The 20,638-nt window shown below is 48.6% G+C and overlaps 1 protein-coding gene across 1 annotated transcript; it reads left to right on the forward strand.

The window, feature by feature from the left end:
- The first annotated feature begins 1,983 nt into the window (after nt 1-1,983).
- On the forward strand, nt 1,984-19,174 carry LOC142588843 (uncharacterized). Its single transcript, XM_075700662.1, has 7 exons — nt 1,984-2,005; nt 7,773-8,050; nt 9,161-9,427; nt 12,680-12,980; nt 13,314-13,562; nt 16,827-17,015; nt 18,963-19,174. Exons 1-7 carry the CDS (start codon nt 1,984-1,986, stop codon nt 19,172-19,174), a joined length of 1,518 nt encoding a protein of 505 aa, XP_075556777.1.
- The last annotated feature ends 1,464 nt before the right edge of the window (nt 19,175-20,638 follow it).

Consider the following 20,638-nt stretch of genomic DNA (forward strand, 5'->3'; position numbering starts at 1 on the left):
ATTGGCGCCCCCGAAGGACTAATGGTATCCTCGACCAATCGCGCGGGTGCACACCGGTGCGGTTTCTCCAGGATGCCATACGAAAAGCGAAGCGGCGGTCCGGGTGTGGGAAGTTCGAGAGCGACTTCGTCGCGGTGTGGCTCTGATGTCCAAAATTGGCTGCGACGCGGCGCCGCAGCGGAATGGACGAACGAAATCTCCACACATGCGTCGTGGAAAGGAAGATTTCTCATTCGCCTAAAAGTAGCCGAGGTGACAAAAATGTACGTACATTTCGATATGGGAATTAATGGGCATGGGGTACGGGAATAAATTTCCGGGTGACTTCTCGTACGAAACTGCATGAAACAATCTTATTTACTAACCGTTAAAACACGCTTCTACGGAGAACTCAAAACTGAGTCCAAGGTGGTCAAGAGACAGCTTCCCGTTAGATCGGTTGAAAGGCGGCAGACTCGCCCGCACCAATGTTAGTTAGCCTTTGCTTTCTAGTCAGGACTGGGGATGTGGTTAATGTTGCAATTCTTTTTCATGCTATTAATTTTCGCGCTTCCACAGCGGTCTGAGTGGGGCTCCAGCTACTTAGCTGTAACCGGAATAGGCCGGTCATGAACGGTGGATGATAAGAAAGAGATACGATCGAGCGAATGGACTGTTTTGCGTTATGCTGCCTAAGTGTCATTCTTTCATTCCACCCGATTTGTGTAGAGCAAGAGAAAGCAAGGAGTGAAAGGGATATTATCCAAACATCCCATGTGAGAGGAAAGGGGATGAGAGATTGAAAGAAAGGAGGAGAGAGCGTTCTCGTGCACATTAGAAGACAAAGGGCGTCTGCAAGAGTCCTATCAGGTTTGTTCACATTAGCAAAGTAATTAGAGCGGGCGCGGCTTTCTGGCTTGATTATAGGTAAAGCCACGTACCGAGGATCTCTATACCTCTGTAAAGGGTGAAACATCCTGTTGGCTGAGCGCACTTCGAATAGGCGGCCGTTGGACGCCGAAGCGGGTGCAGTGGCAGAGGAGACGCTCGAAGGTCTCGTCGCAGTTGCAGTGGTAGCGTATGGGGAAGTCATTCATCCCAATGAGTGAAGCAGTGCTAACACGTCAAATCTACACCTCGTCGTAGGCGACAGTGCACTGCATAGTGTCGCTTTGGGAGAGGGCTGATGTTATATAATCGCAGCTACAGTGTCATTAAAGGGTTCTCTCTCTCTGTCTCGCAGCTACAGTGACGGACCAAGCATGAGCAAACGACGGTCGGAATTCCCCAGAGTTTTCGAAGTAGCTATAGCGCGATGATGTGAGCAATAAGCCGAAATTCCTTAGCTGCGTCCATTCTTGACAATCGGATGATTATGGACTGCGCGCTGTCACGGGTGGATCGGGCAACTTCATGAGTAAGATGTCCATCGTCAAGGAATTGCGCACCAGACCCCTGGAAATTTCGGTTATACACTGGAGGTTATATAGGCGCCGTCTAGAGAGCCCCTTGCCGCAAGAATTTTTCCAAATAAGTTCGTTATTAGAGAATACAGGAGAAACTGAAATACTGCGTTGTCGTAACGCGAGGAGGCGAAACTCACCGCCAACGTAGACAATGTCTCTTCCTGCCTGCCTCGACTCGAACCGACAGCCCCGTTAAAAAGGGGACGCTCATAACATCCATCCATAATAAAGCCTTCCGTGTCACTTTGCGCGGACATTCAATAAGCACGAATTCCTGCTTCGACTCTTTATGCTCTCACACGAAGCTTCGTTGTATCTAGATTCCAACTTGTTGAATTTTATTTTTGTTCTAGCACAGTGTTTATCCCACAGTGGGTATGGGCCATATCTAGTGGAGGGAACCACGGAGCCTCGCGCGGTCTCGTGTCTCGGTCGCACGTCCTTGCCCGAGGAACGTGCTGGCGAGGACGGGTACGTTGCTCGCCCCGCCATTTGCTAGGTCCCTCATAGCCGAACAAGGAGTCCGCTGCTCAAGGCCATGGACCGCGACCTGGATACGGGTGAGTTACTCGGACGCGCATTCTTAGGCTCCTGGCAATCGTCAGGCTGACACTCGCCGTGTTCTTTAGCGGCCAGTCGCTTCTGGTTTGCTTCGGTGTAGTTTTCCTGGCGGTAAGCGAAATAACCGTGAGAAAAAACGAAATGCTTGGCGATCTTTGTGCGAACGACCTCACTCTATGGTACTCTAGAAAGCTTCATCATCTCGAGCGCGTGTATACACGTGTACACTGCATTTCCTACTCAGCAGGCAATGATGCATAAGCTATAGGCAAGTATAGTGCGGTCACACAAGTCTCGCTCCACGCGTTTTGCAGTGCAGCGCCTGAATTTGGACACCTTCTGCTGAATAATCCCTACATATGTCGCATCTACAACTTGTATATGCAAGGTTTTATAAAATCTTTGTCTTAGTCGTGCATCTGTGTGCTGCCCGTATGCGACGCACTATGCAAATTTAGTCGTGAGCGTAGGCGGTGCGCCGTGACTGCCGGTCGCAGGAACGTGTTACTCCGCTCGTTGATTGGTCAGTCAGTCAGTTCCGACCTGCAAGGTCTTCCATGTAACAAATGCTTCCTATTTCTTTCGCAGCCGAAAAGTATGCGACGTTGGTGTATTAAATTACACGGCGCACAGTTAGGCCTCTTGTTTCATATGTTACCCGCTATCTGTTTGGTCGCGAATGCGAGCTGTGGTAGAAGTCTCTCCTATAGACCGTTTCATCGGGCGAGGAGGATAGGGCGCGCGGAGAGCCTTTCCTCCTCTCTGGCTTGGGCGATCCGGCGCGGCGCTGCTTGAAAGTATTGCTGTCGCGTGCAGCGGAGCGATTTCGAGATGTTTTAGATGGTACTTTGTGAAATTTACGCCATGTCCGTTCATATAAGGTCGTCAGGGAAGCCTTTCGGTGCATCAGTAACTACAGTAGGCGGAAATATTTCTTGGGGGCGCAAAAATGTAACGCGTTTTATCAACCCCGGTGTACGCACATTATCAGTCACGGTGTGCGTATGTGTTGTGAACTATTTTGCTTATATCGGTTTTAAATTCAACAAAGACAACCGGTGACTGTATTAGCAGCATGAAATGGTAAATCTGCTCAATATCTGATCGCTTGGCGTAGGGAGTAAAACAAAGCATAAGAGCGAATGCTAGTGCACGGCCAACCTAAGGCAACCACGAAACATTTAAGCGGCAGGCGCTATCAAATATTTGTGATGCACCGGCATCGTTCTCGCGCATTTCAAGTCTAGTAGGCTTCAAATTACCACATGTATACGCTAGCCTTCCTGCATGAGGCCGATGGCGCTGCTCAACACAGCGATAACTGCGGTTGGTGAACCAGCAAGGTACATATGTAAGCTGTGCGCTTCGGCATTGCCTTTTTGACTTGCATACAGCCATAATATATGAGAGATCTCATAAAAAGAATGCGATGCCTATTTTTGAGGACAAAATTTCCGTAATACGTGTGAGTGCGTCGCAGAGAACGGAACGAACACAACCGAAAAAAAAAAATCGGTTATCATCCTCCTTCTCGAAAAAGCAAGAGAAAACGGGCTAACGCCTCAATAGGGCCTCGCATAGTCACGCCGCACAACGTTTATAAATATATAACCGCTGATGCCGTATGCTTGGACCATGCAGTATATAGAACAAAGATATATGTAATCTAGCACCTACCACTGCTTAGGACGCTCGCGCAGTTCGTAAACAGTCCCTTTGCTGGACAAGCTTAATTCAGACTGTAAGGTATGCTGCTATTACTTGCCAAAACTATTTTATTCAGGGGCAGAAACCTCATCCATCGAACCAAGTAGTCACGCAATGTAACCTGCAGCGAACAGTTTGAACGCTTGTCAAAGTATAACATCACAGCTCCTATCGTAGCAGAACGGTACCCACGCTCACGCTGTTACGATCGTCGCGTATGTTTCATGGCTCCTAAACCGCAGCTTATAAATAGAGGCTAATACTGCAGTACGGTCACATTAGTGATTGGAACATTCAGAAATGCACAATTGATCTCCGAGGCTGATTGTAGACTCGAATACGCGCGCACACATCGCGCTGCGTGTTCCGGGCACCTCAACGCCAACAGAAATTCCGGCCATGACGCCTTAAACCACTTCAGCACGTCTCACAAAACCGTTTACCACGTAGAATACGCACGTCATACTAAACAGACCGCACGACCGCGAAAACAAACATCAGAACCTACTGCCGAGCGTGTATCTGCCACGCAAAAGACCGCTTTCACCCAAGCCAGTATGGCGCTGCTCATAGGCGGCTCATAGGCGGCTCCACTGCGCTCACAATATGGCGGCGCCTACGAAAAAACGGTCTATAGCATTCTTAACTTCGCATGCTACACTGCTACACTCCCGGACGACATTCTGTGGCAATGAAGGCAAAGATGCGCCTGCTATACTGCACCGACTATTCAGACCGCTTCTCACAGCGCTTGCGTTTCTTTGGAACAGATACTGAATCAGGGGTAGCTTCCACCTACGACAGTTTCGCATTTGCTGAAATGCGAAACATTCTTTCTTTTTCTTTCTTTTCCCTTTTTAGTTCATTTTTGTGGTTGGTCGGTGGTCGAGGTTCGGTGGTCTGACTTGGAAAAAAAAGCGCTCTTTCACTTGCTTGCTTGTTCGTTTGTGCATTGTTGGTTCGTTGCTCGCTCGTTGGTTCGTTCGTTAATTCATTGGTTTGTTCGCTCGCTCACTCATTCTTCGTTCGGGCTATTCGCTTACATTGGCAATATTCTTTTTTTTTTACTTTGGTGTCGGTTTCTTCGCGCCCTCTTTCTTAATATTGCTGAAAGGTGAGACACTGCAGCGTCACTGCCACTAATAAAGATGGCAACGCTAAGACAACCTGTGCAGCGCGAAGGCGAGAACCCGTCATGTGCACTTCATGTGTCTTCGTTTTAGCAATGTGACCACGGTCCGTATTATTTTAGGATTCACTTGGCTCGTTTCTATGCCGTACGCAACCAATAGGCCTCGCTGATAACGTGGACGGAGTGCCGCTCTGACCGCTGACGAAGCACAAGAAGGAAAAGGGTAATGTACAGTCGACGGCAGTAGACTCCTAACATGATCACGGCCCATGATTCATAAACTTATGTTCTTATATTATGCTAAAGATATCTTAAAGTACACCTGCGCACAGAAAAGGTTACGGAAAACCAGACAGTGGAGTGCGAGAAACGTCCTGTCTGCTTTATTGTAAGTGGCCTTTTGTCGTTGTGACGGTGTGCTTGGAGATCTGGTCAACATCAACGTTACCCAATTAGCCCTTCTCGCCATCTCGTTGTAGTTTCGACCGGTCTCTTCAGCGTACAGAGGGAGTCATTGTTAAAGAGAACGCTTGAGGGCATATCATGTCCTAATTGCCCTCTCTCGCAAGAGTGCAATCGCCTAGGTTTGGAACAGATAACTTTCTAGTTGGCAGCTCTCACTTCGTGAGACACACCTCTGCAGTGCATTGACGTAGCCTCCGCAGCCACTTGAAGCTAGGACGCGAGCCAAGTGATGGCCGCACATCTTAAGTGTTCGCTTCGACAGTGGACCGCATTGTACATGTCCACGAATTTTGGACATTGCCTCTTTGGCTAGCTGTAAAACTTCACACACACACACACACACACACACACACACACACACACACACACACACACACACACACACACACACACACACACACACACACACACACATATATATATATATATATATATATATATATATATATATATATATATATATATATATATATATATATATATATATATATATATATATACCTTGCAAAAGAATGGCTGAACTTGAGTTACATTGAAGTTACCTTCAACAACCTTGTGTTAGGAACGTGGATAATGCAGTCCCTTCTAGTAACATACACGTTTACGACTAAGTACCGCAAATACGTATGTCATTAGAAGGGACTACGTTCTCGACATTGCTAGCTGAAAGTTGAAGTTCGGCTGATATTTTGTAATAATGTTTTGAAATAACGTTTAAATGCGACCCACTGAGTTGCGCCTTAGGGGAGAGAGAGAGAGAGAGAATCAACTTTTGTACTGAGCCCTTAGTAACGGTTGGTGCGCGCTAGCACCAGATGGGGTGGAACCTTCTTCTCAGGTCCCATATGCGTCCAGCAGTTCCTGGCCTCTAGCCGCCAGCGCGAGCTGAGTTGGTAGGTCGGGGCTAGACAACAAGGTCTCCCATCGCTCGGGGGGGTTGGGGCTGGGGAGGGTGAGGGGTAGGGATGGTGCGGGGTTCTGGAGCTTAGTGCACTCTGCAAGGATGTGTGCTAGAGTGCTTTTTGACCGTCTGCAAAACGGGCATGACGTGTCATGCTCTGTTGGGAACATCTTGTGCAAGAGCACGGGATGCGCTAGCGACCCCGCTTGCGTGCGTCGCACGATCGTTTGCTGCATTCGGCTGAGTTGGACTGCGTTGAAGTTCGACATATGGCCGAAGGGGCAATGTCCGAAAAAACCTGAGCATGATTGCTATTCCTTTGCGTCTAAATGAGCCTCCACCTACGCATCTCCCTTGTTGCACAGTCCCCGTCGCAGCCATGTAGAGCGTTGTAGTCGTGCGCCTCTGCGGGAGGCTTAGCCGTTTCGGGAAAGAGCCGGTATAATGCAACGATTTTATTCTAGTGATAATCTTTATCGCGTTGCGTCAGTGGTCCACGTGCAGTGCTCCGCCCGCGATATCACCGGGATCGGCTGGCCGTCGACGCAACGTTAGAAAGGAACAGAACAGAACGAGAAGAATATTGAAATTATGCTGGCCGGCTGAAATTTGCTTCCGGAAGGACAAGCGCTGCGAAATGGCCAAGCCACAGCAAACTGCGTCTGGCCGTTTTAACGGCTGGTGCGTTGGGCATTCAGCGATAAATTATTGCCTCCATTTGGCTGCTTTAAATGACGGCCCTTAGAAAAGTGCCGCAGGGACTCTTAAATGAAACATTTGATGTAAGGAAACGTTGTTATATCAGCATTATACGAGGTCACAAAGATATGATAAAGTACGATAAAGCCGCCGGCTGAAATATGAAAATTCGCTCCACAAGCGAACTACGAATAAATTTTTACCAAGTCGCACTGTAAACTGTCGCCTTCTTCAATCTATCCTCTACCCTTGTCCTACAAATGCACCTCACCCATTTTCTGAGCACTGTAAACTGTTGCCTTCTTCAATCTATCCTCTACCCTTGTCCTACAAATGCACCTCACCCATTTTCTCAGTCCTGAGAAGAAGGCTGAGGTCTCCATTTGATTTGTCGGGCTCCTCAGAGTCCTAGTCCTGACAAGGACTTTCGCTGAGGATACCCAATTTTTGAAATAAATTATAACATGTGTTTGGCGCCTGATAGCCTGAGTTGCTTATGCGCCATAAAACCCAATACAATACAATACAATTGTCCTACAAATCCTATTCAAGATATGGCGGCTCTGACGGGTTTCGGGCTCTGCAATTTTCCCCGGCGCCTCCAATCAGCAAAAGCGTTGCCTTTGAGATCTGTTCCTGTCAACTCAAGGGAAACGGTCGTGGTCACTGGGCGCTGGGTTTGGGCACCAGGTATTATACTCACCCAACCCCCCCTCCCCCGCAACCCTTGCTGACCGCCTTTCAGGTTTCAGCAGACTAAGCCAGGCAGTTTAAGTGCGGTCAGCACTACACTATTTTTCGTCCGTTTCAATCAGCCCGTTTCGATCAACAACTAAACACTGCTCTCTCCATTCCTTGGCAGACGCAGGTGGCGACAGCACCCGGGTTCGCTTCATCCCTTCGTTCCTGTTCTTCAAGCAGCTGTACGTGCTGCTCTGGAAGAACGTGTACATCAAGCGGCTGCTCCGCCACTACACCACCACCCTGCTGGAGATCGCCTTCATCGTGGCGCTGCTGTCGGGAATCCAAGAGGACTCCGTGGTCCGGGAGCCCCTGGAGCGCCGACCCGACACCTACTACAAGCCGATTCACCCGGACGCCTACTGGAACACGCAGGAGGACCTGGCCCACATTACCAAGGCATGCGCGCGCGCCTTCAACCCCCGAATTTAGCTCGGTTCCCAACTCCGAGGCAATCCGCCGTGGTTGCTCAGTGGCTTTGGTGCTGCGTCGCTAAATGCGATGTCGCGGGATCGAATCCCGCCCACGGCGGCCGCATTTCGATGGGGGCGAAATGCTGAAACACCCGCGTACTTAGATTTAGGTGCGCGTCAAAGAACCCCAGGTGGCCAGAATTATTCTGGAGTTCCCCACTACGGCGTGCCTCGTAATGAGATCGTGATCTTGGCACGCAAAACCCCAGAACTTAATTTCATTCTTTTTCTTCGTCTTGCCGGTAGCTTTTACGCAGAAAATGAAGAATAGGGGGTGCGAGATACTGAAAGTAGGCCTATTTTTACGCTGCTTTCCCTAAACGGGACGGCCGACCTCTCGCTCTTGGCACCACTGCGCCCGAAGTACAAGCTATCGAACAGCCAGAATCTGAAAAGGAAGAGATGGTGCGGCACCATGCCCATGTTTATACGGCAGCGTCCTCCATCTTGCGTTTGTGTCAAAATAGATGTGTGGAGAAGCAATCATTCAGATTTTCGCATATCCGCTGTTGCTTTGCCAACGGTGGGTACCAGTAGGCCACAACCGCACGCGTATTCCTGTCGTGGCAACGCCAACTATAGGGGCGCGTGTCATATAAGGATTATTTTACAGCCGAGCCGTTAAAGGGAGTTTTGCAGCTCTTTTCGTGTCGCGGTTAGGACCGCGGCATATAGAGGCAAGCTTGGTAAGAGCTAGCAACACAGCGTGAATGAATTTCGAAAAAAGAAAAAAAATTACTCTAAATTGTGAAAAAAAAGTCGCGTACGTGAGCCCGACGCTTCTTATGCTTGAACAGCTCAAATACTCTTGATAATCTTTCTTTCTTCGCAAACAATATTGCCGCCAAAAAGCACGCGCCGCTCGTCGCATTCATGTAAGCGCCGTTAGTGGCCCGCACTGCGTGGGAGGGGGATCAGCCGCATTAAAACTGCCGCGCAACTTATTAGAGCAATGAGCTATAAGGGATGCGATGCGCTATTGTCGCTTTCGTGTGAACGCGGCTTCATACGCTCGCCGTGCGGTCGACGCGCGCAGGCGTACTACTACCCGTCGCGCAACCGGTACCTGTCCCGGCTGGCGCGGGAAGCCTTCCACAAGCTGGGCGTCACCGAGGTGATCGGAGTGCAGACGCTGCGCCAGCTACAGCTCGTCCACCGGCCCCACAAGGGGTCGAAAGAGACGCCGCGCCCGGCCCACTCCGTGGCGCTGCGGTTCACCGGCGTGACCCAGAACGACACCGACACCGAACCCGTCAACCTGCACGTCTCGTTCATGGCCGGCAACCTGCCTTTCGACTTGCAGGTGCGTGCCCCTATACTTTATAGCTGTCCTGCGTAATGGGCTTACAATAAGCCGAATAGGGGGGCCGCGATTATACGCGAGCCCGCTGCGGTTCGTTGACGATGCTATGTATAGTCTTCACGTGACGTCACAGACGCAGCGCTCACCGTGCTATAGTACCCAAGCGTGGCGGCCACGATGACGTCAGGGCACCGTGTCACCACGCGCGTGCACAGTGTTCAGCTTTTTTGACGACGACTGTTTGTCAATGGATTGTCACCGTTATCGCTTTGTAGTTCGATGCCAGACGCGCCTGTAGTGCTCTCATCCTGTCACGCTTCATGCTTATTACGCCTCGTCTCTACGTGCAAGTGCTCGTAAATGGCGGCTGCGATGGCTTCTGTGCAAACTATCTAGAGCATCGCAAAAGAACGGGCACAGACAGGATCAAGATAAGGTTTGTTACAGACAGGTTACAACGGTGACGAAGTTATAGACGAAGCAGAGTGCGCCATATTAGACGAACGCAAGTGGAAAAATGACGGGATTCGTTCTTTACAAAGAACGGAGGAAATGCGCTGTCATTTACATCTTGTCGAAATGGAGGACCCAGGATGAATGCGCAATTATGAATCGTAATAATTATCGCGCGTGCTTGGTAATAGGTGTAAAGTGAAATATCGTAAAATGTGTTGGTTACATTTTATTGCGTTCTCGTTCTTGGACGTTCTGCTTTGTATGTACAATTGTTACCTATCTGTAATAAATCTGTCTTGTTCTTATTAGCTATTGTTATTGACTGCTATGTTTTACGGTGAAAAACCTATTTTTCGCTTACTAACCACTGATAAGGGTCAGCAGCTGCATCTCCATGTAGTGGACAAATGAACCATCTTATCATGTTTGATATGGAAAAAAAAAAAACTGCTCATCTGAGCGTAACTCTGAACACTGAGTTGAAGATGCAACGTCGTGCTCTAGATTTTCGCACCACTTCACGATATATATATATAAAAAAACATTTCGTTATGACTTTTCGGCATCCGTGACGACAAATAAAAACGATTTCTCTCAAATCAGTGTCATTTTTCAAAAAATACTGGGGGCAAAAATGTCAATAAAGCTCTTTCACGCGCATCTCATGTTTCTGACATGATATCCGGGGTGAATATGTTAAGTAATCGCTTCGCAATTACACTTGAGAAGGAGTGATGACAATGTGCAATAAAATACACAGAGGGGTCCTAGAAGAGCCTTTTGCTCAATATGCGCGGGTTCAGTGTGACATTTTTCAGTTTCAGTTTATTATTCGTTCATGACACGAACCGCTAGATACAAATAAATATGCACACAAGAGTCCCAACGTCAGCAGAGATTTCACCGGAACAGTTGCTTATCAGTGGAGTTGCCATTTCCGGGACAAATGTCCCGATTTCGAAGAAAATGTCCCGACGTTCATGTCAGCCACGTACCCGAACTTATACCAAACTGCCTGCGCCTGGTTTTCAGCAACACTGCTGTCCCGAAATCTCCCGAACTTACGCTGGTTGTTCCGGAAAGTTAGAATGACCCAGGTGTCCAGGTTTTCTATATTGTTTCCCGTGATTCAACAGAAGTACCTGTACTCATTTTGCCGTTCAACTGCAGGTAGTATTTTAACCTAGTCAGAAAGCACTAGCGGTTCGCTCTGCCTACGTGCCCACGGCGTCCCAATCACTTGCGCCGTAGACGGTCTTTCGTTTCGAAATCGCAAGTACTGCGAAAGTGTCAAATTTATTCCACGCGCACCAAGTGTCACGCCGCGCCTGCCGCAGTGGCTTAATGCGCTAACGAAGCGTCGGAGGTTTGCTGTAAAATTTATCCGGCTATTGCATCTTGTCACGCCGTATACTTTGTGCGTACTGTAGCGTATGCTGTAGTAGTTCTACTGCACCAGGGTGTGAGGTCATTCAAGAGCTACCAATAGGGTCGGCTAACGAGTCCCACAATGTTTGCGTACGCTGAGCCGATGCAAGAAACAAAAAAGCAGCGTTTGTTTGGGTCCTTTTCGGACTTATTAGCTCTTTCTCTCCGAGCATTTTGTGCGCTTGACATGTGCGAACACGCTTATGTAGCTTCGAGAACCACTTATAAGTGTGCATTTATACCAGACCAAACATCGTTACTCCGTATAACTATGAGAGTATCTTAAAGGAGAAAAGACAGGTTGAGAGAGTTGAGATGTTCTTAATAATTTATTTCTATGATGGATGATAAAGTATCCTACATTTTGGTGGACAGAGAGCAAAAAAAAAAGGTTTTTTTTTAAGACAATAAAAACAAACTGAACCTATTTTGATGCTCGATGCATTGTCCCAGAACGTGTCCCGATTTGTTGCTGTTTTATGTCCAGATTTCGTCGCGATTTTATTCATGTTTTGTCTATGTTTTCGTAACTTCAGTTATCATGCATTATCAATGTTATTTGCGCACCACTTGAAACGAGGACTGCGGGACGATAGACACAAGCACAAACTTTCAACTGGTTTTAATTGGTAGAAAGTCGAGTGGTTTATACATAGGTAAATGCGACGTAACTTGAAATACACAATAAAATAGGCATGCGCAATCAACAAGACACTTGAACATATGCATTCGCAATAGCAAGATAGATACTAAATAATAATAATATCATACCCAAGACATACATGTCGATGGCCTACGCATCCATCACTCCGCTTTCGCAAAATCCGGCCCCATTGAGATAAAGAATTTATTTTTGTGATAGTCCCAACGAAGCTACGCTGACGCAGTTCTTCCTAAAGCTATGAATTTTTGCCGCTTCAGCTGCCTGAATAAACCACTCGACTTCCTACCATGAAAACCAGTTGAATGTTTGCGCTTGTGTCTGTCGCCCCCAGTCCTCGATTCAAGTAGTGCACAAATAACATTGATCACGAATTGTAACCAACTAGTCCAAACCAGTTATCAGTTACAAAAAGAAAAGGAAAATACTAAAGCAGATAACAAAAGAAAATAAGGAATAAAATAAACAGGCTCAAAGTTAGGTGTGACAACGCGTATACATGAAGTAAACAAAATGAAACGCAGCACTGTAACTAACATACAATAGTTGAGATTACGCACGGATAGTGCTCAAACAGAACGTAGCAAAATACGTTAAGGTAATTTGATAGTAAATACTGTTAGGCTCATGCTTGAATGAGTATAAAGATGGCGGACTCAGCGAGATCTAATTAGCTGTGCCACCGAACGGGGTGCCCCCCCTCCCAGGTGAACTACCGCCAGCGGCTGATCTCTCAGCCGGACGGACCCGTGGATGAGGAGCGGTTTCCTGAGATGCACACCCTGCTGCCCATCATGGGGGCCCTGCAGCAGCGCCACCTGGAGCTGCAGGCCGAGCGGCTGCAAGAGCCTCCGCCGCAGGAAGTGCGCCTGCGCCGGTTTCCCTACCCGGCCTACATCGTTCACCGGGACCAGAAGAACTACGCCCTGGTGCTGACGCGCTTCTGCATCGGCATGCTCATCCCGTTCACCGTGCTCGTCGCCAGGCTCACCGACGAGAAGGCCACCGGTGAGGGACAGCGCTTGACGCTTGGCATCGTTAGAGAGTGTCGAGAGAGAGAGAGTGTCTAGAGAGAGTGAGTGTAAAGAGAGAGATAGAGACTGCGCCACCACGGCGAGTAAAAAGATGCAAGGAAACCCTACAGTGGATGAATGCTCTACTGTTCTTTTCACGTTCCGCTGTCGTGTGGGAAGCCAATTTCACAGTTTAGAGCCACTTCTAGTGTCCAAGACTAGAAAGTGCACTTTACAATATACGCACGGAGCAGAGCGTATGTGTAGGGTTTCAGCGCGACCCTCTAATCTCGTCGTCGTCGTCCTCCTCCTCCTCCTCCTCCGCCAGGTATGCGCGAACTGCTTCGAGTGATGGGCCTCAGCGACTGGGTGTACTGGGCCAGCCACTACCTGAGCGCCTTCTTCATGCACTCCATCATCGTGTCGCTCATGCTGCTCTTCACCTGCGTCAAGCGCAACGAGGAAGGCCGGGCCTTCATACAGTTCAGCGACCCCACGCTGCTGTTCGTCATACTCAACTTCTTCTGCAGCCAGTGTCTCATACACGCCTTCGCCCTGTCCATGTTCTTCGCGCACCGTGAGTGCGAGCTGCTCGCGTTGATCGTTTTCCCTACTAACGCTCGCGGGGTTCTATTTGCTCTTGGCACCAAAAGACGCAGTACAGAGTGGAGCGGCAACGCAAAAGAGATCGTTTGTTGCGCCCTTTCGTGCGACAAGACCGGGATAGCCAGAAATGAGTACGAGAAACAGTTCGTCGATAGAGACACGTCGAGGAATCGAACGGGCTCGGCACCCCACGCGAGGATACCTAATAATTAATGCTTCCTTAGCGGGTACACCCGTGCGAATGGTCGTTTCGCGCGCGACGCCATCTCCAGGCCGAACAGCTGGATGCACGTTCCTCTAACGTGCGAGTTAACAAGCGGCCTTAACTCGCATCTAGAATCAGCCTAACTCGCCCCGTCTCTCGTTGTAGATGCTGGATATTTATCCTGACGGCCTCTATAAGTGTTACAGGAGGAGGCCCTAAAGTAACGACTGTAATGAGGGCATCCTAGAGGTACGGAGTTAGTTGGTTTCAGGGAAGGTGAGTCTACAAGTCTTGTACATTATTATGGAAACAAGTAGTAGTGGCCAAGAATACTGCAGTGACCCTAAGGAGAAATCTAGGAGCCGGTGCACGGCATCGTGCTTACGTGTTAGCGTCCCTGCGCGTGCCGCCCTAGCAGCGCGCACCCATGCGGCATCACGTGTGTGCGACGCGGGGAAGCGAAACGTCAAGAGATGCGAGAACCGCGTGGAAAAGGCTAGAGTCACGCGGAGAAAACTAGCCTCAAGGGACGCGAGACAGTCGAGCGTCCCCAAATCGTACGTTTCCAGGTACCACCTGTCTTTCTCGCACCAGATGAAACTCTATATACAGCCGGCACGCGTAGGCACCATTGCCAGGTTTCTTTCCAGTACTGTTGCTGTGAACCTACATGCTCCCTGCTGCCTACGCGAACTCCGCTGTTCGTGCTCCTTTTGGTTTCCTCGCAATGAAATAGGTGATGCGCAAGTCTGCGAATGCGCTTCTCCTCACGTCTCGTCTGACCTAACCGACATGGTGGATCGTGAATAAGGCGTCAGTGTGCAGGAAGAGAATAACTAGCATGGAGCGTCGCTGACTGAAACTGAAGCCCGAAGAAGTTCCAGCACGCGGTCATGTCGCGGTGGATTTGAGTGTCTTTCTACGCCGCGTCGCTTAGCGCACGTTCTTACGAAAAAACAACTGCTGCGACACCAACGTGCGGGCGTCACACACACAAGAACGTTGCAGTGAAGCTGTTAAATGTAGGCGTTGCAAACAATAAGCGACCGAAGTTGCAACTAGCATTTCGTGACACCGTTTGACCGGAGCCGTTGACAAGGCACCCGAACATGTGCGCGTGGAATAAAGCCAACCGGAAACCGAGCAAACTCGCGCGAGTCCGCCCAGCTCAAGGTCACTTGTTGGGCCGACATTTTTGAGCACGGGAGAGAGAAAAAGCGAAAGGACCGCTTCACGGAGAGTTGGCCTTGCGAAGGCTGGCGCTGTGACGTCATGCTGCTTTCTACATGTGCCTACATGCCTTGTGTTAGCCGTTGCTCGCACCCTCCCTGAATTCGAAAAGCGCTTGTCAGCCTCGGTACTACTACCAGAAGCATTTAACACTTTTGAACTGTTAAAGGACTCTGGGGCTGTGTAGCGAGAGCTCGGCCGTATTGTTTAGTGTGTTATATGTGTGGGAAAGCATGCTCACTTCATTTCGTACATCGTCTGTCACAGCACGTTTGCGGCACATTGAAGGCGGGCTGTATGTGGGCGGCCTACTCCCCACGCTCTTTTCATAGCGATAGCAATTATATGGCCACTCCAGGCGCATTTCTGCTGTCGCCGTGAGGTTCCGTATAAAGTCGATAACATCGTCCCCGCGCGCTGTGTGCAGTATGTGTAGAGCGTACTAGACCGTATTCTAGCACACTCAAGTATGTGCGAGTGAAGGCGTGCGATGGTCAGCCGGCAATCGCGGCTCATTCTGGCGCACGCAAGCGAGGAAAGCGGGGAGCAAGTGCGCCGTCTTCCGTCGCGCAAGGATCCAGGGGGAGGGTAGGGAGGGGGGACGCCTTCTACTCTGGGCGGCCGCGCGTGCCCGCCCGAGCCGCTGTATCTTGAAAGCCATCTGTGATGGAGTCCGTCGCGCGCTGGGTTTTCGCGGCATAGTTCGCGTTGGGGGGGGGGGGGGGGGGGGTGATGCGAGAAGCAGCACGAAGGTCAATTCGCTCGCTGCTGCTGCCGCGCTTTCTCACTCTAGCGTTTTGACAGCGAGTGTGCGTGGTCACGGAGTGAGATGTGTTCATTTTTGCTTGTGCGCAAGCGATACCATGCTTGATAATTTAGTTAGTAAGCGGATATTTACAAGTTTATGCGACTGATAAAACTGCTATTTTTACTTCATAGAGCTGTCGACTAATAGGCTATCGCAATCGATGCTTCGCCTTTCGGGTGAAACTGTGACTTCTTTGTTTTCTTGTAGAACTCGCGGTTTTTATTAGGAATTGAACTTTTCATGTTCCTAAATTAAAGCTGAGTTTTAACATTCAAAGATATTTTCTGATTCGCGAAAGGTTTATTTTGCTCTGAGATGTGACAGCATTTTAGCTCAGTTACGTTCAAGACGTGCTCGAACCTTCCGTATCGCGGCTTCATGTGAAAAAAAATGCGATAGCTGTTGGCGTTAAATATATATGTAAATAACACGTTGTAGGGAATTGTGTACCTAACGGTCGCGTTTTATCATCCTCAAAGCCGTTCTTTTTTCATTGAATAGAATCAAAAATATTCAGGCCCGCGTAAACGTTGCCGAAGGTGAATATTAAAAGGGGGAAAATCGCTTGACGTTGTTCTCATCTTCATGAATTGGTGAAACTTTGCACATATTTCTGTATTTATCGGGATTCCAATGTCTTTCTTTCTTTTTTTGTAGAACGGGCAGGCTATTTTAATAAGCTTTGAATTTCATGTTCGTAGTTCGGTCGTGAGCCTTGATTTTGAGGACAGGTTGACTTGAGCAAGAAAATTTTAAGGTGTCGCGCGAGATTTATTGACGCTGACATGTGACGGCCTTTTACTCCACGTCACGTTCAAAATAATCCCAGACATTCCGTACCACGTCTCCGTTTAAAGAACTCGCATAGGCGTAGGTATACCAAACTTTACAAGGGCATTGGCACCAAACTCGCACAAGCTGCAAAAAAACTGCGTGCTAAATCGTCACATGTTATCAACTGCTGAGGCCTCGCTTCTTAAACGTCCTTGTAGCGCACTCCGCGATCGCGGGCGCCATGCTGTACTGGACCTTCAGCAACGCAATGCCCTTCCTGCTTCTGGAGCACGCTGGAGGGCAGGGCTACTACTACATCGCCCGCAAGGACAAGCTGCTCACCGCCATCTTTCCCGGAATGAGTTTACACTGGAGCTTCCGCGTACTGGAACGCTTCGAAAAGTTCGGTGAGTGCGAATGCATGCATGCACCAAACCAAGGTCAGTGACAGGAAAAACTGGCATGCAAGGACAGGAGAGGTCCTGTTGCGTTACGTGAATTTTTAATGCGAAGCATTGTTTGCCTACTTAGGCACTTTGAATATCTATCTATCTATCTATCTATCTATCTATCTATCTATCTATCTATCTATCTATCTATCTATCTATCTATCTATCTATCTATCTATCTATCTATCTATCTATCTATCTATCTATCCATCTATCTATCTATCTATCTATCTATCTATCTATCTATCTATCTGTCTGTCTGTCTGTCTGTCTGTCTGTCTATCTATCTATCTATCTATCTATCTATCTATCTATCTATCTATCTATCTATCTATCTATCTATCTATCTATCTATCTATCTATCTATCTATCTATCTATCTATCTATCTATCTATCTATCTGAACTCTTACGCCCACCCACTGGTTCAATTTGTTTACCAGCTTGGGCCACTAAGTAGGTGCTCGTCGTCGTGATTCCGCCATTGTCGTTCTATCGTCGTCATTCCAGCTTTGTCGTCTGAATGTGGTCATGCCATCGTCGTCACGCCTTCTACGCCGACCGAGTGGGCCAAGATGAGTAATAGTTTAAAAGTACAAAATAAGCTGACTGAGGGATAGAAAGGCCGCTCGACCGACTGGTTGACTAATTCTGTCAAGTTTTAACACTAATAAATTTCACGTTAACTACAGCTCAGAAAATATACAGAACCATGGTGCAGAATCCCAAAGGGCAAGGCTGCAACGGCACCCTTGATGAAGGTTATATGTAAGCAATACAAATACTAGCAGCAGTGAGAAGAATTGCACCAATACATCAAGCACGAAATAAGTCTAAGTATAACTCAATAAGAGAAATAGAAGGCTTGAATGCAAAAAAAGAGTTAATAGTTATGTGCGTGTGATCGTGATGCCGTCTTGGCCGCTGCTTTTTCGCTATTCCAAGTCGTCAATCGTCTCTCGTCAGGCCGTCGTGGTCACCCCATCGTCGTCATAGAGATTACGTGGTCAAGTCGTCGTCACACCATTGTCGTCATACACTGGTCGTCAACCGATTATCTTGCCATCTGTTGTCATGCCGTGTTCGTCATACATAGTCGTCGTCTTCACGCCCTCGCTGTCTGTCGTGATCGTTCCGTCGTCACCATTATAACCTCAGCATCCGACTCTCGTCATCCAGTCGTTGTCACACAGTCATAATACCTTTGTCATGTTTTCGCCACCCTGTAGTTTTACCATCACCACTTCCGTAACGTCCCTTGTCTCTTGTCGTCATTCCGTGATCGTCATGATGCCTTCGTCAGTCCATCGACGTAATTCCTTCATCATTTTATTGCAATTATGGTGTACTCTTTCATTCTTTATCATGCCGCTGTTTTCATGTCATTGTCGTCGTGGCGTCGTTGTCACACAGTCGCTATTATGCATCCGCGTCGTGATGCCGTCGTGGTCGTGCCATCGTCGTCATTCCAGCTTCGTCATCCGGTTGCTGTCACACTGTTGTCGTCGTACACTCATCGTCATCCCTTTGTCCACAAATCCGCTTCCCTCTGTTGTCGTTATACCATCGTCGTCATTTCGAATCGTCACATCATGGTCGTCAGCAAACACGCCGAAACCCAGTGGAAGAAGGCAAAGGAAGTCTCTTCTTAAATAAAATAATGAGCTTGAAGACATACATCCGTTGCAGTGCATCTCGAGACCAACCAACTAACGAAGTGCCCATTGAGTGAAGGGTTCAACTGTCTCCCATAAGTTAATGCTTAAAATACTGCAACGTCATGGTAAAATGGTCTACGTCGCCGAAATTGACTTTGAAAAGCCATGCTTTCGTGGGCAGAACGTGCGAGAGATTTCTTTGTAGTGCGATGATTCAGTCACTCCCATGCCGTTGTGTGTTGCATGCAGTGGAACGCGGCGCGAATTGGAGCAACTTCTACGATCCCGCCGCGACCCCCGACAATGTGACCCTCGCCGAGATCGTGTTCGTGGGGTTCACCTTCGACTGTATCCTGGCAACCTTCATCTGGTACTTCGACAACGTCTTCTCCCTTGGACCGGGCGTCCACAAGCCTTACCACTTCCCGCTGAAGGTCAGTGACCCTGCCGCGGTCACGTGACGGCTTTCTACGCGTGTTTAGCTGGTCGCTTTAAAAGGTCTCCTACTTCGTACTCGGCCTAGTCGATGTCTGTTAAAGGGTGCATTCCCTACGACGGCAGTCTGAATAGTCTGAATTTGCGTTTTGTACAAAAGAAATGGAGTTTTCGGGACCCAGTAATTGTGCACTTAATTAGCTATTTGAATGCGAGGGACTAAAACAGCTGGAAATAGGGTTGCGGTTATGCAAGTTGCATGACTCTGCTTTAATTTTTTTAATGTTTCGAGTGTAATTATAGAACAACCCTATCTAATTTTAGAATGACTATTAACTCGCCAAATTCGTTTTGCCAGAACATCGGTCATAGTGCCCTCCCCCCTCCCGCCATTTTCACCAAATTTGATTTCACATTAGAAAAATTCGTCTTCGTACAGGACTCGAATCTGCGACCACCGCCTTTCCGGGGTAGCCGCTCTACCATCTTGAGCTAACCAAACGGCTAGCAGATGGCAGGGCGAAGTCTAATTTCTCAATTCGAAGCAAAGGCAAGAGTTGGACGTAATAGTTCTGCGGAAACCCAAAGTAGTGCGAATTAATTAATAACGGGAAAATGAGATATCCACCAAAACGTAGCTAAGTGCTACAACGGAAACCCATGCGGAATCCTCAAAAGAAAAGCCTCGCGGTTGAAGAAAAATTCGTCTTCGTACAGGACTCGAATCCGCGACCAGCGCCTTTCCGGGGCAGCCGCTCTACCATGTTGAGCTAACCAAGCGGCTAGCAGATGGCAGGGCGAAGTCTAATTTCTCAACATTTCAAAGCAGAGGCAAGAGTTGGACGCAATAGCTCTGCGGAAACCCGCAGGGTAGTGCGAATTAATCAATAACGGGAAAATGATATATCCACCCAAACGTAGCCAAGTGGTACAACGGAAATCCATTCGGTTTCCTCGCAAGAAAAGCCTCGCAGTTGAAGAAAAATTCGTCCTGGACCCGGACTCGAACCCGGGACCACCGCAGTCTCGGGGCAGCCGCTCTACCATCTGAGCTAACCAGGTGGCTAGCGCATGACAGGGCGAAGTCGAATTACCAACACAATAACCCGAGTGCGGAGCAATGGGAGAGTCGGCTTACCAGCTGCGAGCTCACGGCCCAAAGGTCCTTAGTGCAGCACGCTAGTGAGGTAGCTAGGCTCAGTGGAGCCCTGGAATAGGGGCCCACCCTTGCCGGAAGAGGCTCCAAGTCGCCGGCGCCCAAGAAGACAACGGAGACCTCGAGACGATAATTCCTTGAAGGAACCAAATAAAGTTTTTATCTCTCTCTCTCTTCTCAACAACTCGAAGCAATTTTTCTTCAACTGCGAGGCTTTGCTTTCGAGGAACCCGTATGGGTTTCCTTTGTAGCACTTAGCCACGTTTGGGTGGATGTCTTATTTTCCCGTTTTTAATTACTTCGCTCGACCTTGCGAGTTTCCGCCGAACCATTA

This window comes from Dermacentor variabilis, chromosome 7 (genome assembly GCF_050947875.1).
Source record: "Dermacentor variabilis isolate Ectoservices chromosome 7, ASM5094787v1, whole genome shotgun sequence".
Lineage (NCBI taxonomy): Eukaryota > Metazoa > Arthropoda > Arachnida > Ixodida > Ixodidae > Dermacentor > Dermacentor variabilis.

Excerpts from the sequence above, each read along its gene's own strand:
- LOC142588843 (XM_075700662.1), top strand. The coding sequence starts at position 1,984 with ATGGACCGCGACCTGGATACGG. Across the intron at positions 8,051-9,160 it reads ACCTGGCCCACATTACCAAG|GCGTACTACTACCCGTCGCG; the intron begins GCATGCGCGCGC and ends CGACGCGCGCAG. Across the intron at positions 9,428-12,679 it reads ACCTGCCTTTCGACTTGCAG|GTGAACTACCGCCAGCGGCT; the intron begins GTGCGTGCCCCT and ends CCCCCCTCCCAG.